Consider the following 14,079-nt stretch of genomic DNA (forward strand, 5'->3'; position numbering starts at 1 on the left):
AAGGCTAACTGCTAATCTTCTCTTCCTTTTCAGATTGCTTATAATTTTCCCCTAATGAAAATCACTTATCTGATAAACTTATATTATGCACTGTAGAGGAAACTGAGAGAAGCAGTATCTTTTAAAAATAGATCGTTAAAAGCCAACAAGGTTTTAGCAATTTACTATAATTGCAGTTTGATTTTCAGTTTTCCCATGAAAGATCTCAAACTTATAATCTTAAGACTGAATGAAACAGTAATTGTTAAAATATACTCAGTTGATTACTGATGATCTGTGAGTCATAATTTTCCTTTTTCCCTGAAAAAATACTTTTCTTTTTTTTAATGAAAACTGTACATTTTTCTGGCTACGAGCTTTACACAAACTAAAAATTACAAAATTATTTTTCCTGACAGCATTTGTTTTATCAGAGAGAAAGCAACAACAACAGTTAAAGCAGGTTAAACATCTCTACAGCAGAGGAATTCTGCCCGGACCTTCATAGATGACTTGATGATAGTCTCACTGGGTCAGACATTGCTGGCTCTTCCTCCTGTTGCTTAAATCATAGTAACAGATAATAAAGCCTTGCTCATGTTACTCTCTCTTTCCAGGAAGAAGTTACCACAAAGAGGCTGCAAGTTCTGGCAGAGATCTATGCATGCTCAGAAAACAAAGTTTGTGTTTAAATATGTTCCTATCCTGTAAAATTTTGGGAATTTCCATAAAGCTTTTCTTGAACTTTGGCCGTATTGACATCTGTCTTAGCTGATGATTTGATGTTGTCCTAGTATTAAGAAAGCTTTCCAGTATTACACATATGAAAAAATGGGGAAAGAGTACAAATGTTCTTCTTTTTTATTTTTTTTTTTTGTTGGAATGTGAAATGAAATATGGAATAAGTTCTCATTTGCATGTAGCAGCATGTAGACTAACAAAGGGAATCCTTCCAATGGACTCTGAGAGTTAAGCAGCTATAAGAGGTGCAACCAAGCTCCTAAGTTTCCCCTTAGCAGAGGTAAGGAGTTGTAAGGTAGAAACACAGCAGCACTGATCTTTCAAAGACAGAGCACCCATCTAACCTAAAAGAAATCTACTGATTGGTTATGCTTAATATGCATAATGCCAGTAGCAGTTGCAAGGCTTTCATGCATATACTGTTAAATAAAACTGCCTAGGCTGATACACTGTAGTCTGGTCTCTGAAGTAAAAATAAAATAAAATTATGCTTTGCCTCTTTGGAGGTCATATTGCACAAGGGTGAAAGTAGACAGCATTTAGGGTCTCACCAGATTCTTTCCACGACAGTGAAAAACAGGCAATGAGTTAGGTAATACTATCTCTTTACCTTGTATATTTGTTAGAAAATAAACTCATATATCAGGAATATAATGGGACCAAACTACAAAAAGTTAGGTTCCTCATGCAGGAATCCTTGAATGTGCCACGTAAATAAACCTTACATTCCCCAAAATTTGATTGCTCCTTCAGAAAACAACAGACAATACTATGTTTCTCTGCTTTCTACCCTAACACACACACAGGCAACAAACTGTGTGACCTGAAATGCCCTTGGCACAGCCACGATAAATCTGAAGATCTTCAGATTAATGACTCACCTGATAGCAGCTATTAGTACTTCCCAGCCCAACACTATCACCACGGGTAGATGAAGATACCAAAACAGAGCAAGAGAAAATGTAATTTATCTCAGTAAAGCAATTTACCATAGATAAGTAACTCTTCTCTCACCTACACAATACCCATAATGACTTTGCAATCTTGTATAATGGAAGATTGCCACCACCTGATAACTAAGTAAGTATTTTGATACAACAAGATCAGGACAGACAGGGTCTCTCCTCAACTGACATTGCCCCTTTTGGAGGGAGAACCCTCTGTAAAAAAACCTGATTGGCTGCTGGGATTAGGAAGGATTTCTAACCATGAATTTAGCTCAAGCACAACAGTTTTTCCTCAGGAGCCATAAAAATATTCCACCTTGCAAGGGAATGGCAAAGGAAGCACGTGCTATGGGTGATGCTTACTGGATGATAATTGAGAGATGTCATTTTCCTGAAAGGAATACAAGCAGCTGATAAACCACTCAGGTTTTCTGTTCTTTGCATGATGTAAGGACATAGTTTGCGGCAGACAAAGGCAGTGATGTTAAGTTTACAAGCACTTGGGAGAAAAATTAGTCTTAGCTGGTGGGATCCAAAGCAATGGGGTGGTCAGTGACCCATCCCAAGAGGTAAAAGATACTGGAGCAGTAGCTGTGCTGTAGTCTGAGCTGTGGCATTTTTCTTACTTCAAATTTTCAGGCACTGAGATTTACTAAAAAGATTTAAGTATTTTTCACTATCTTTATTTTAATCAGTTTTCAGCCATACCTTTATGATGAAGATACAAAATTTTTCAGACTTTTGTTTCTTTTCTAACCTGAGACCTCACAGTAAATCAAACATTACAGTCTTTGCTCAGGCACAAGGATTGCATGAGCTAAAGGAAGAAAAAACATGAACACAGAATTCATTAATGACTTAAGCAAGGTCTGGTGCATATAAATTTAAGAGCCATAAAAAAAGTGGCTTGCATCTGGGAGATACGGAAATCCTAACATTTCATATGGATATGACTTCTTAACAGGCTTAGTCCCTTAAAAACTGCTACCACTAAAAGGGCAATCCTACTCTTCCCACACATGGGCTCTGTGTACGTCTTCCTTTCTGTGGTCAAATAGTGATCTGGTCTCTCTTAGACTATTTTAGTGCCATTACTGCCACAAGGGAAGAGTGGGGATCAAGCAGCAGGAAATGGGAAGAGCAAAGCCATTCTCTTCATTAGCAGCTCAGAACATGAAAGTCACCTCACTTAGGGTGTGAGGCAGTACCAGATGAATAGAAAGATGTTCCCTCTGGCTTTGCTTGGTGTTGGTTTATGTACATTTCACTAAAAGGCAAGTGAGTCACAGTCTTTGTTTTCTTCTTAAGTGCGCAACACCGGATGAATTTCATCCCTTTTAAAAATGGGAGTCAGTACAGCCCTACCTCTTGTATAGGTGATAGTGTCTCTGGTAGTGGCAGCCTCCTGGTATGTATTTACTTTGTATATCTAACCAGGACAGGTTTAAAGTCACCTCCCTCACATGTACATTCCTGCAAAAGCACATGCTTCCATACTGCTATGCAGCTACAGCTGCACAGTCACCATCTAGACCAGGGCTCTACCTACACCTGTCTTCTGGCAGACCTAGAAGGATCATCAAATATCTTCTGTGTACAGAAGATGAAAGACCTGTGTGCCAAGCATTTACAAAATGCCTGTATCATTGGTGTTATCAAATCAGTATCAACCTGATCAGTCTTTTGTTCTAAAGACATTTTTCTGTAGACCATGAATATGCATATGTGCTTTAGACATGTAATTGTTATCTCACTCTATCAGAATATAATTTAAAATATTTCATTATTAAGTCCCTTTGATATATAAAGTGTCTAAAATTAAAGGGTGGATGTATTTTACACAGTCTGTAGTTAGGACTGACCCATTTAAAACATTTGTTTTTCTGTTTATCCTTTAAAGTCAGGTATTTATCCCACAAACAGAGTTTAGTTAGGATATTTTTCTAGGAATTTTGTAGGAATTCTCTTCAACTCCATCTAACAAACAAACAAACAAGTTGGCTTATACTTTACATCATAGTAAAGAGTAAATGCCTATATATTACTGAGTGTAAATTAACCAATGTTGAAACTTTGAAAACAATTGTTCCATGAGCAAGATATAAAAATTTAAATCATAAAACAAAAGTTGTCTAAAGTTGTTCTGAAATCACATAATCTCATCAAAATCACCATAGTGATGACACAATGACAGAACACTGAGCAAAAGGAAGGAGAAAAAAAAAAAAACGATAAATCAATGAATTTTGGGATTCTTAAAAATGACCTGTTTCTTACATTATTGGAATCTCTAGCCTGGTTTCTTTTGTCCTGTTCTGTATGTACAGAATGCAGTATTTTTGCTTCTGCTTCATCCTCCTCTTGTAATATTTTAAAGACTATTTTTGTCACATCAGCTTTACAAGACTCTGTATCCCACAGATCATAGTCCTTGGAATAGATACACTCCATCCCAAGCACACAGTGTTGGTGGTGGTATTGCTACAAGTGCTTTATTAAATGAAACTATTGCTAGTTACTTGGATGTTTCAAAAGGGAGGGGAAAAAAAGGGGTCTTCCAAGTTTTACTTAAAGGCACAGGTCTGTCCATGTTTGCAGCCCACTCAGTCCCTTGCAGGATGAGTCCTCAAATTATAACTACTTGGGATAAATGAGTTTTGAAAACTTACTAAAGCTCAAGCTTACAGTTGCAAAAGGTTCCCTTAGGATGAAAGCGGAGAGGTCAAAAACACAGGAATAGAGTTGGATTCTGACATGTTAGGTTTGTTTCACCAGCAGCAATTAACAACTCTTAATACTTACCTGTCTACAACTTCTTTAAAGTGTCCTGTACCCCTGCCAGCCTTCTCTGAACTCACTGAGAGCCAACCAGATGGAAAATTTACCCTGTTGTGTACTTTACCACAGCATGGATCTGTACTACCTTTAATCACAGTATTCCCTGCCATGAAAAAGGGGAATACGTCAAGTATTTTTGTAAATATAGCTACTACACATGGCAAATGTCAAGATTTTAATGACACTCACTTTCCAGTGCTTTCCATCTTCAAAGGGCTTCCCACTGGTTGACATGCTTTAGAGTAATGACTACTCAAAAGTGCACTGTGAAATAAGTGCACAAAGTATAACGTTGTTTTCTGGCTTCTCTCCCTTGAGTTCATCACCCCAAACCCCTTAGAACTGGGGGCTGTGTTCAATCACTGCTACATGGTCCTGACATATTATAAGCTGTTTCATGACAACATGGCTAGCGGGTAGGTAGTTTTGCTACTTGATTTGCCCAGCATTTTACTGTAGTGAAACAACCATCTCAGCCTCCAGGCTTGGCAGGGCAGATGCATGCCTGCCATGGGTAAGGCCTCATTCTTCCCTTTGTTACGAGTGCCATACCCGTGGACTTCGGTGGAAGCCAGAAGGCAGAATATAGGCTCTGCATTTTGACCAATGATGTAGCTTATCTCTCACCACTTGCATCGTATTCAGCTGTTCTTAAATGCCACACTTCGTTCAGTAGTTCTTCTTTCTTTCAAGCCAATCTTCAAGAAAATAATTCATAACAGCTCCCATCTATGGGGTAATTATGCTTAGTTAGCTGTACTTGACAGTGATGATTTCATAACATGCCAAAAACAGGTACCCATTAAATTCCTTTATTGGAGACAGAAACATTGCATAATTACAGATTTGATGAGGAAAACTGCAAATAGTATAGACTGTTTCTACCGCCAGCAAAATACAGTTATTACAGGATTTATAGACATACAAATATAAAGTGTTTCTTTCATGCCAGATGGTCTGTACGTAACAATGCCATTAGGAGCGTTTAATTGTGCTTCTACAAAGCGTTTAGAGAAGAATGAGGTAGAGTTTCCTTTAGTTGATCCAGTATTTTTTTTCCACACATCTGTCCTTTACTGTTTTTATATGCTCAGATCCCTGTAAAATACCCTGTTAACTTTAACATTTAAGACAACGGAGACCCTTCAGAGGTGTTTACTTCTCGCTCTTAAGTTGCTGATTTCCCACTGCTACAATTCCAAGAACTACTACTGCAGCCTTCTAAATGCCTTGAAGGTCAGGTAGATTGGGATATCTGTCTTTCCAAATTTACTGGTCTGACAGAAATTGTTTGCAAATAGCTTTAGATAAAACTCCTACTTGTCTCCACCATGGCAAAGAATCTTCTGTCAATCTTTACTGTAGTGGCCAGGTTAGATTCCAAACCATTGTCCCAGGAGATGGAGGGAATAGATTCACTCTTTGTCAACATTCTTGACTATTGGGTAGAATTAATGATATATTGGTCTCCTACTTGCAGTTCTGGTCAGCTACTGGGCCATTAGAAAATGAATAGAATTTATGGGAACAAAATAGGCCACTGACATGTAGAAAAGTTTCTCAATTTTAGATGGTCTGGATCACTACTATTCATTTTTATCTATTATTTTACATTTTCATGACGTATATAAATGTGTTGCAGGTTTTAACTCAGCTACTAGGGCTAAAATTATGAAGAATGTAGGCACAGGTGTAGGCATTTAAGCAATCAAATAGGAGCATTCATAAATAGCAATCTACCATGCTACTAGACATTTGGTATACCTGGGTTGTCACTATTTTGGACTGAATGAGAATGTTAATGATCTTCTGAACTCTTGACTGAAGTAAGGAGATGGGCAATTTTACTCTCATACCTAGCATACCTGTTCTGGAGACAGAAGACTTTTGACTTTGCTTTTTGCTCTGATATTTGCTGCCAGCTCTTAGTACTTATCAAAAAGCCCAGGGTGCACTTGCAGGACACAGTAGAGAAAATACCTGTTATTTCACCTGAAGAGGTCACAATTCTAGCAGAGACCAAATCGTAATAAAGAGGGGATTTGGTATACAGGAAGGTGATTACATAAGGAATAAGAATGCTTGCATTCTTCTCTTAATCTACCAGGATGTAATAGTTTAAGATAACTGCTCAGTGACACTGTATCAAGTTCTAAAATGATAGGCATTGTTTTTATAAAAAGATGCAAAATTTAAAAGACACCATGTTCATATCTTGAAGAACGTGATCATAAAGTGAAAATCAATTTGTTCCTGCATGATAGTACTGCCTAAGATAACTTCTGAGCTCTTCCATCTCACACTTAAATGACTGCTAAAAACATGAGAAAATCAAGTCCTAAAGAGTTAGCAATATCAAGAGAACCAGCTCTTAGAAACTTTCCTAACCCTTGCTTGGTTAAAAAAATAAAAATAAAAAAAAGCACTAAGCATATTTGACCTACTTTTCCCTGCATGCCTCTTTGGTCAATAACAAAAATGATCCTGGACAGGAGGATGAAACGTAATATGATGGACTCCAAAGCATTAGAAAATCATTTGGTATGCTATAGCTATTTTTCTCCACAAAGTTGTCTTCTCTTTTTCTGCCTTAACTACATTCACCAGATATTTTAAAGACTTTCAAAATGCTTTATCAACCTCTTTATTCCTCCCTAAGATCCTCCTGTGCACATTAAATTTAATATTCTATTTTTTAACGCATGGAGTGAGAATTCAGAACTGTGGCAAATTAAGACAATAATTTAAGTTTTACGATAAGCAAGCTCAGGGTAAATTCATGTTCAAAGACAGGCACAAGTGTCTAGCCATGCTATTACTACTAATGAGTTTAAACACCAGCATTTTTAGAAAAGTTGGGTGTGGTAAACCTTGCTGGTGCAATCAGTAATATTTATTTCCATCTGAGCTACTAATTCCAAAATTTCATTTAATATCTAAAGCTTGACTATTCTAATTCAGTATTGCACACACGCTAGGTCCCAATGTACTTTATCATTGAGAGTAAGGAAGAAGTTAAGTTTTGTTTATGGAGATAGTTGTTTATATTCGCCAGTTGTGCTACAGACAGCACTCAGATTTTACGTGGTCAGGGAAAATATCCTGAAATTCCCACTAACCATCGGGCTTAAAGCAAGGAATAGGCAGGAGTGCAACTGCATGGTTTTCCACCAATACAATATCAGTAATCTCTTTTGCTATTATGCAAAGAGATTATTATTATTTTTCCAAATCTTTAGGATAGCGACAAAACACAGTAAAACACAGCTCTGACACTTCCAAAATCTAAAGACTGCAATTCAGAAAACTTGTAGCCAAGATTCATTCAGATGTCTGTCTCAGTGCTATGTGGCAAAGTGTACCTCTAGAAGAGCTGCAGTCTAATGATTCTACATTGAGAGGTACAATGCTTCCTCCAAGCATCACTTTTAAAGAAGATAGCACTGTTTGAGAGGAGGAGGTGAACTTTCTTTTCATGAAATTTCTGCATGTTACTATATGTTCTGAACTACGTATTTTACTTGTTTATGGGTTCACATAGCAAAACTTAAATATATTTCTCAGTCAGATAACCTTTTACTTCTGCATAATCAAGATAATTTCAAGGATTGCTTCAGAGTGGAAGTATTGTACTGTACTAGGTATCTTTGTCTGCTGCTTAAAAAGCTTTCTGGAAAGCTTATTTGATCTGTAATAAAATAAGCTTTTTTTTTTTTTTCCCAAAACTTTGGATTAGAGTCAAAAGCAGTAGGATTGGTATTACTACTACTCTGCACTTAAAAATAGATTAGAATACTTGTCTAGGGTCAGTCTGTTCAGGCATTACATGCTCAGGTGGAAAAATGCAATTCTGATCCCTGAACACCTGCAAGATGAAGAAAACTTTTTTTTTTTTTTTTTTAAATAAACTATCACTACTGCTGCAATGCAAACCAATGCAAAATTTGCTTAAAGGGCCACTTTTGGTTTTGAGACCAAAGGACATCATGACAGGAGAGGCAGAGGCAAAGCGTTTGCAAATCTGTTTGCAGGGAGAGAAATACAAAAGAATGGCCTACCGCAGGCCATGCTCAGCCGTTGTTTACACCTTCCCACCTCTCAGTATACAAACCTGCCACTAGGATATTAAAATTTACCATTGGAAGGATGTATCCCATGCAGAGAGAAAAATGTGCCATAGTCTAACAGGCTGAGCTATCATCTTTGTATTCTACTTTGTAGCAAGGCACTATCAACAGACAGATCACACTAAGCAATCTGCTGAGATTAGGTAGATTGTTTTGGAGAGGCCACTGAATTCAAGAGGGTTTCCCCTCTAAACAGGTGGCTATGGAACCACTCCCAGCTGTTTCTCGGTCTACCTCCATCAAAGTCCATGTAGTACACAGACATTTCAAAAAACTCACATTACAAATCACTCTTTCAAATATCCAAATTCTTCCAAACTAATGTTGTTCATTCCTGAGGAAAAATAAGAATATAAAGTGTGCAGGAGAATACCAATAATATCTCTCTGTTGAATGAGGTAAGCTCTAAACAAGAGTTTACCTAGAAAGAAGAGTGGAAGACAATCGCTTTTTGGCTTGAGAGAGCTGAACAGGTGTAAGTAAAGGCTAGGGCAGAGATGTCTCACTACCTTGGGTTTTGTCTTGTCAGATTTCCTTTCTACATCCCAGAAAAATCACATTTGCTTTGCTCTGCTACAGACTGAAAAGATTATCTACTCTAAGCAGAGACCTTTATTAGCATTCTTACTCAAGTTTGTCACTATAAATCCTCAGTGAATTTGCCCTCATTACAGTTAATAATCTATTTAAGTAACACCAGTTGCTGATGCCACAACTCTTGGCATCAGAACAGTCTGTATGAAATACCAATTTCATGAAACGATCACTCATTTGAAGGACTTCTTTCCTGAAACTTGAATCATACTCACCAAACTGAAAATTAAGGACATGCTCAATACTGAAAATAATAATCAAAAGAATGAAAGGGAGAAGAAAGAACATACAAAAATTAGAGTTCATCATTATCATTTTAAAGTACCAGTGTTTGTAAAGCACAAACATGTGAAAGTCTGAATCTCATTTGATCAACCCAATTAGACGTTAAATAATTGCAGACAATTATGCAAATATCACACAACAATATTAATTTGTTGATCTTTTTTGAACAGTCTCAAATTCTCCTAATGTTAGACTATCTTATGTCTTAAATGATCAATTAACAGAACCATAACTAAGTAATGAAGAATGGATAATTGCCTAGTTATGACGTACCATACTCTTTCTATGTAAATCTGTTGCAATTAAACAAATAGGGCACATGGAAAAGAGATGTGCAGATGTTCTTTTACAATCTATTAGTAGCTCAGGAAATACCACAATTCCCTCAAAGAAATTTTACAGGCAAAAAAAAAAAGGGGAGAACACAATACCAAACACAATTATTTACCCATATTATTTCTTTCCTTTGGTTAACAGGATAAAAAACAGCGGTGGAATACAGGGTAGCACATCACGCAAGATCAGAAGAATTTCCTGTATGATGCTGACCAAATAGCTCCCTTTATTTAGGTTTTAAATGTTAAAATCTAGAATCTATCTACCTGGATTTACAAACAACCACAATGTTGAGTTTCATGTGAGAAACAGCCACAGCTAGAGTAAAACATGTAACCAAGACGTTAAAGACAACAGTTGACCATACACACACTACATTTTCATTCTTCTCTGCTAGAAAAGTTTATGCATTTCTGTGGGTCATTCCAGCTTCAACCCTTTTAATTTTGAAGTCTCCATCGACTGAATACGTACAATAGAAGGAGAGGTGTTTCTCTATTTGGTATAGGCAACAGTGCAAACCACGATAAATGAAACTACTTGGTTTCCTCACATTAAATTACTTGCATCCAATTTAAGAAGAGTTTTACACAACTTTCAGCTTCTAGACCACAGTAAAATAATTATTCAAACTGGTCCTTATTCATTCCAACTAGTGAATAGATTAATGCTGGTACTCTCATACCTTCATGGGGACTTTTGATACGAGATACCCACCAACTCTATCAAGATTCTGAGATGCTAATGGATCGTTCAACCACTTTTCCATATATCTGAAGTTAGATACTTCCACTTTTTCTTTAGCTGCTAAATCTAAGATGAACATAAGGGGACAAATTTACACAGTTCAGTAACAGGAAGCCATGTGTGGTTGCTCATTACATGACTTTTACAAAGCTACATACCACATTTTAGTTAAAGGCACTCTTTAGTTATGATACTTGCCTCATTGGATAAAACTCTCTACCCCACATTGCATCTTGACATATTCCTCTTGTTAATTTTTCTACCCACCTTCTTAAAGAAAAATGAAAGAATACCAGCAGCTTATAACACGTAGTAAGATACTGAACAAAGACCAGCACACTATACCAATTCAAATGGTTGGAAAAGCAGACACACAGTACTATTGCTACTGTAAGTGAAACAAATTTTTGTGCTTGCAGTTGTATTCTAAAGACAAAACTGTCTAATATTTTAACAATAGTTACATTGTCAGAGAAAACCTTCAACTGTTCTTCATTAAAAGATCAGATTGGACCACAGTGAAAGACAGTAAAAGTCATGATTTGAGGGAGCAAAAAAAAGATGGCTAAGTAGGGGTATGTCTTTAAAATCTGACCAAAAACGAACAGGAAAGCCATAATGCTACTTTTCAGCAGTTGTGTAAGGCATGGATGGTCCATTAGAAATTCTACTTTGCCTTTTTGAACTATGTTAACAGATGCCAGTAACTACAAAAAACTTATAAAGCATGGGAGAGATGTTGTTGGGTCGTCTTCTTAAAAAAATAAAATTAAAAAAAACACCATACAATAAAGTGCTAAATATTTCCCTTAATACTGGTGGCATCTCTACTGCAAACTATGGAAATAAATGTTTCTTCTTACTGAACTCCATTAGTGTCAATAAAGATCCACCAGTTTTATACTGAAGTAGCACTTCGGAACATTGATACAGAATATGATCATCCTCTTTGGCTAGAGATATCTTAAAGCCATTTGACAAGTCAGTGTGCAAAAAGACAAAGCTAATAAATATTACAGGATATTTCTTAGTAAACAGATGTTGTTTCTCTAACTATGGGATATATACTTTATAATGTTTCCAGATAATATCAAGACAGCATGTAAGAGAATAGCGGAATATGAAGAATATGCTTCATCAGAACAAAACCAGGGTTTGCATTAAATCTCTTTCTGTCTTGGGCTAGGTATTTTCTGCTGACAACATAGCTTGCTCCTTAAACAGGAAGACCCAGTTAAGATGCACGTGTAATTAATGGAGGCTGGGTACGTTTCACAGTGAGCAGTGAAGGATGAGAAAATATTTTCCTGATCTAAATCATGTGACTAGATGTTGAAGGAAATTCCTTTTAATTCATCCTCGTTCCAAAGGTTGCTTTGGTTGCTTTCACTTTGTACAAATGAAGAGCGGTTCAACTTTCACAGCCACTGTTTTGTTTAATGTTATTTTCTAGACATTCACCAGAAGGCGACACTGCATCAGCAGCTCTCTGTTAGGCCAAACAAAGAGTGATTCTTGTTTCAGCATGGTCTAGCTCAGTCCTGAACATCATGTACAGGAGGATGTATTCAGCTATTAGTGAGGTATGTCCTGCCCAGGCAGCCACTGCTTATCCCCACGTGGAGGGAAAAGCAGCAGTCTATCAGGGAGCATTTTGCATGCTAGATCCACTCAGTGTGTGGGCCTAAAGGACAGAGCTGTTATTTGAAAGAATATGGATGAAGGAATCTGTGGGACTATGTAAACTCAGAAATCTCCCATACAAGCGGGTTACAAAAGGAAAGAGCATATGGCTAAACTTAACTGTTTCTTGAACACAGAGCAAAAGGCAGAATAATGTCAATAGAACCCTGCGGTCAACTAACAGGCGATGTCTGTGTTATACAACTTGCTCTGCTGGTGATGGCAGTTAAAACAAACAAAACAAACTGAAGAGCAGTTGAAGAGCATTTTACAAATTTTTAGACTGTACATAAGACACAAGGAGGCACTAAGAAACCATTAGGAAAGTTCTGTTCCTAACATTTAGCACCTCTACCAAGAAGACAGACTTCTACTAAAAGGCTTACAGTAGAAAACAAAATGATTGTGTTCACATTTGCTGGATTGTGGAAACAATCATCCTGGGAAGTAAAGTGATAAAGAAACTATGCTACACACAGGCAGCTACAGAAGTTGTCATTGTTTGTGGTTGTTCTGTCTGGAGGGTCTGAATTCTTTCACCTTCATGACACCAGCACAGCCCAATCGCTGTCTTCTCTTCCATACTGAAAAAAAGCAAAAATGGAGTTTAAGAATAAAAGTTAAAAGTAAAAGTGCACAGTAATGATGATAACTTCTTCTTAGATCTATCCTCAGAAGGATTCATATCCAGCACCCTGATAGTAGCTTACATTATTTCTTATATGCCTTCTGTCTTTGATTTGAGCAAAGCCTAAAAGTAGCTTGCAGATTTACGCGTCCTTCAATGAGTAAACTATAAAGGGGTGATTCTGATCCTCAATTAGAGATGATACAGAATAGTCCTGCCTCGCTAAAGCTTTCCATCAATTTGATATTGTTATTCCCTGAGGTCGGATCACTAACTTATTCCTAAGTGTGCCCCTGCTCGAGCTCCAGTAAACACACACGTTTTTTTTCTAGTTTCAAGGTGTCATTTTATTGCAACATTCTGACTGAACGTGAAATAAAACCAATCACAAATACCACAGAATGCAGTTAGAGAGAATTGCAACCCAAATAAAACAAGGTGTCTTCCCATACATGAACCAGTAGGATCACCAGGCAGAAATGAAAGTGACCTACTACATGGGTCTGTTTTCCCTTCCAGGGGAGCACACAGTCCCAAGGCAGCACTTTTGGTTGCTAAATTGGCTCTGCGTTCTAATGCTCTTTGTCACCAGTCCTGTAAACAACACTCCAGAGAGCTGCAAAAATGCACATATGGTTCATATGTAAGTAAAGCAGAGGTGGACAGACTAGTGGTGGATGTAGCTTGAGAGCCCTTCCCCTTACAGTACCATATTCAGTGAGCTTGAAAACACTTTTTAGCAAGGAATAAAGTACTGTTTTTGGAGGCTTTATATATGCTGAAAAGATCACTTGCTATTCTCTCCAAGAGAGGGTAAAAGAAAGTTCCTCCAAATCCAGCTTCTCTATCAGCAGGAAATGAGATAAAGACACACTAACACAGGGAAGAGAGAACATCTCCAGATAAGGATACGCCAGAACACAATTCTAGATGCACAAGGAAATAACATTCAGTTTGCTTGCATTTTACTCTTTACTCTGGTAAGTAAAGCCTCTAAATGAGCTCTGCGTGTATATCTACTTTTTCTTTTCATTATTAATTTTGGTGTGTCTGTTCTGCAGTTTGTAATGTAGTTGACTAAACACTGCTATGGTGCTGCACAGGACCTTGGAAAGAATTACTCATTGAAAGGATCTCCAATTTACATTCCCAGATGTCAGTGTGGTTGCCTTGT

At 37.3% G+C, this 14,079-nt stretch overlaps 1 protein-coding gene across 2 annotated transcripts in view; it reads right to left on the reverse strand.

Annotated features, from left to right (window-relative positions):
* Positions 1-5,305: 5,305 nt before the first annotated feature.
* The window catches only part of BCAT1 (branched chain amino acid transaminase 1), a 66,625-nt gene continuing 57,851 nt past the window's right edge, over positions 5,306-14,079 (reverse strand). For both annotated transcript variants that reach the window (XM_040565780.1, XM_040565785.1), the window contains exon 11: positions 5,306-12,861. In XM_040565780.1, the coding sequence (XP_040421714.1) occupies positions 12,820-12,861 (42 nt within the window). In that variant the 3' untranslated portion in view covers positions 5,306-12,819. The remainder of the gene's footprint in view (positions 12,862-14,079) is intronic.

The sequence above is a fragment of the Cygnus olor genome, chromosome 1 (assembly GCF_009769625.2).
Source record: "Cygnus olor isolate bCygOlo1 chromosome 1, bCygOlo1.pri.v2, whole genome shotgun sequence".
Taxonomy (NCBI): domain Eukaryota; kingdom Metazoa; phylum Chordata; class Aves; order Anseriformes; family Anatidae; genus Cygnus; species Cygnus olor.